The 1,260-nt window shown below is 33.8% G+C and overlaps 1 protein-coding gene across 2 annotated transcripts in view; it reads left to right on the forward strand.

The window, feature by feature from the left end:
* Positions 1–1,260, forward strand: part of LOC119586283 (protein O-mannosyl-transferase 2-like) — a gene marked incomplete in the record, with an annotated part of 13,418 nt that overhangs the window by 6,690 nt on the left and 5,468 nt on the right. For both annotated transcript variants that reach the window (XM_037934989.1, XM_037934988.1), the window contains 3 exon segments: positions 261–408; positions 547–724; positions 934–1,085. In XM_037934989.1, coding sequence (XP_037790917.1) covers positions 261–408; positions 547–724; positions 934–1,085 — 478 coding nt within the window.

Raw genomic sequence — 1,260 nt, forward strand, 5'->3', positions numbered from 1 at the left:
ATATCCATTTGTATATAAAAAGATGAAGCAGATTGTAGAAAGGACTATTGTATTTTTGGCAATGCTTATTTTCACGTTATTATTATGATAGAATTTTAATGTAAGCAGTATTGCAGAGATTAATTTGAACTTTTCTTTCACTATGCCATTTATATTTTGAAAGGTAAAAGTGTGTGTATATAATGTATAATTATATATTTCTTTATGTTAGTTCATGTACTGTAAAAAAAATTTGTTAAAAATTACTAATTTATCAACAGAACTTGCATATGGTGCTGAAATCACTCTGAAGAATGCCCGCACAGGTGGAGGCTATTTGCATTCTCACATTCATTTGTATCCTGAAGGCACTGGGGCTCGGCAACAACAGATCACAACCTATTCCCATAAGGATTATAATAACAAATGGTTTGTTATATATGTGATGAGTTTAATATATACATTTTTTATGAAAGATAGTTGGTAAAGTTCTTTAATGGCTATCATCATGGTAGCCATTATGGATGACAACTGCCTAGAGATAGATAATGATAACTCTATTTTTAGGTTGGTGAAGAAATGGAATGAAGAACCAGGTGACTGGGAGGATGATGATCCTGTAGAGCTAGTGAAAAATGGTGACCTGATTCGCTTAGAGCATGTCCCGACTGGAAGAAACCTCCACTCACATCGCGAACAAGCTCCTGTCACTAAGCGGCACCATCAAGTAACAGGGTATGGTGAAGTAAGTATATGTATATTAAAACTGCTTTGATATTCAGTGTTCTGTTTTTGCATGGTTCATATTATATTGATTTGTATATATAAAAAGAAAATGTTAAGAAATAATGAAGAGTTCTAGTACATTTAATGAGGTATATTATTTTATTACTTGACTGAAAACTGGTCTATTTAAACATTATGAAAAATCACCTTTTGAATAATTTATTTCAGAATGGAGTTGGAGATGTGAATGATGTGTGGCGTGTAGAAGTAATTAACGGAGAAGAGGAGGAAGTTGTGAAAACAGTGGTACATAAAGTACGCTTTGTGCACTATCTAGTTGGCTGTTCACTGATGTCCCACAATAAGCAGCTGCCCAAGTGGTAAGTATCTTTTTGTTGTTAGGCTTTTTTTTCTCTTTCTCTGTCTGATATTATTAAGAATTATAGGTCTCTCTCTATAATGTCTTGTTATTAACCCATTGAATCCAGTTGCTTCATGGCAATCACATGGGCCAATATACGTGCATTAGCAGCCATTCTGACTGCTGCACACTAA

The sequence above is a fragment of the Penaeus monodon genome, chromosome 21, assembly GCF_015228065.2.
Source record: "Penaeus monodon isolate SGIC_2016 chromosome 21, NSTDA_Pmon_1, whole genome shotgun sequence".
Lineage (NCBI taxonomy): Eukaryota > Metazoa > Arthropoda > Malacostraca > Decapoda > Penaeidae > Penaeus > Penaeus monodon.